Source organism: Pholis gunnellus (assembly GCF_910591455.1).
Source record: "Pholis gunnellus genome assembly, chromosome: 9".
Classification (NCBI taxonomy): Eukaryota; Metazoa; Chordata; class Actinopteri; order Perciformes; family Pholidae; genus Pholis; species Pholis gunnellus.
Window position 1 is genome coordinate 13,516,011 of NC_136535.1, and position 1,194 is coordinate 13,517,204.

Here is a 1,194-nt window from a genome sequence, read left to right on the forward strand (position 1 = left end):
ATGAACTTCAAGAACTTTAGGGAGTACCTGGCCTGGCTGTACTACCAGTACCTGCTCATCACTGGCATCTATGTCCTGGAGCCCTGGGAAAAGTCCATCTTCAACTCCATCCTCTTCTCCGTCATCGGCATGGTGGTCTACACCTCGTATGTCTTTGTGCCCATTCACCTGCGACTCGCACTGGAGTTCTTCTCCGGGATCTTTGGCGGCCAGCCTGAGAGCACCATGGCACTCATGAACTAAAAGATGGAGAGGATTTGGAGGAAAAAGAAGCAGCGACGGGGTGGATTATCCCGAGTCTCCAAACTATTTTCGTATAACTCAACTCCTTATCTCCTTATCGTCCCGAACCACAGCGGTTCCATCGCCGCGGCTAATCAAGAGTGAAAACAAGAAGCTCTTAATGAGATGATCTGGAAATCAGAGCCTTACTATCTTCTTTACATCCCAGACCCTGTGGCTTTACCCCATGGTATTAGATACACGACTGTACATTACTTTCACACCCTCGCTGTGAAACGTTGTGTGAAATGTTGTTGGTCCTATTTGTTTTTGTCTGTCTTACCACATGTCCTGTGTGAGTGCATACCGCCTCTGGGTTTTGGATGATAGGGTCATACATGGGTTGCACGTTTGCATGCTTGTCTCACAACAAAATACTGCTAGACTCTGTTTCTTTCCGTCATGGCTTTTACGCTACAGTCTTTAAAGGGGCATTTTCCCGGAAATGTTGTGTCACATCAAAAAAAAAACTTGTTGCAGACAAATCAAAAAGAGAGCAGCGGGGAACAAGATATCCTTGATATACAAAACTCTAAAACACTGGATCTCATACTATGTATATTTCCCATAATACAACTTGATAGGGTATTTCTGTAGACCCTCCCTAACTGATTAATATACCCACATATTTTAAACCCAAAGTTTGGATTATTTTTCAGACTGTGTCCGACATCACTATTTATTATATAGTGCACTGAATTTACTCTATGCTGTTTTATAGTGTCTGAATTCAGAGTAGGTCATTTATGGACTATTTAATGCCCTCAAACGTTCCAAAAGTGAAGCAAAAAACATGTACTGTCTGTCTATCAATCACATAATGCAATGCATTGCATTTAATAGATATGCAAATTATCATTGTGTGATTCTACAGCTGTCAATGATGCAAAATGACGATGATTCATAACTGTC

At 42.0% G+C, this 1,194-nt stretch overlaps 1 protein-coding gene across 1 annotated transcript; it reads left to right on the forward strand.

The window, feature by feature from the left end:
* Positions 1–243, forward strand: sptssb (serine palmitoyltransferase, small subunit B; the record flags this gene model as incomplete). Its single annotated transcript, XM_079165901.1, has 1 exon — positions 1–243. One exon carries the CDS (start codon positions 1–3, stop codon positions 241–243), a length of 243 nt encoding a protein of 80 aa, XP_079022027.1.
* Between the last annotated feature and the right edge of the window lie 951 nt (positions 244–1,194).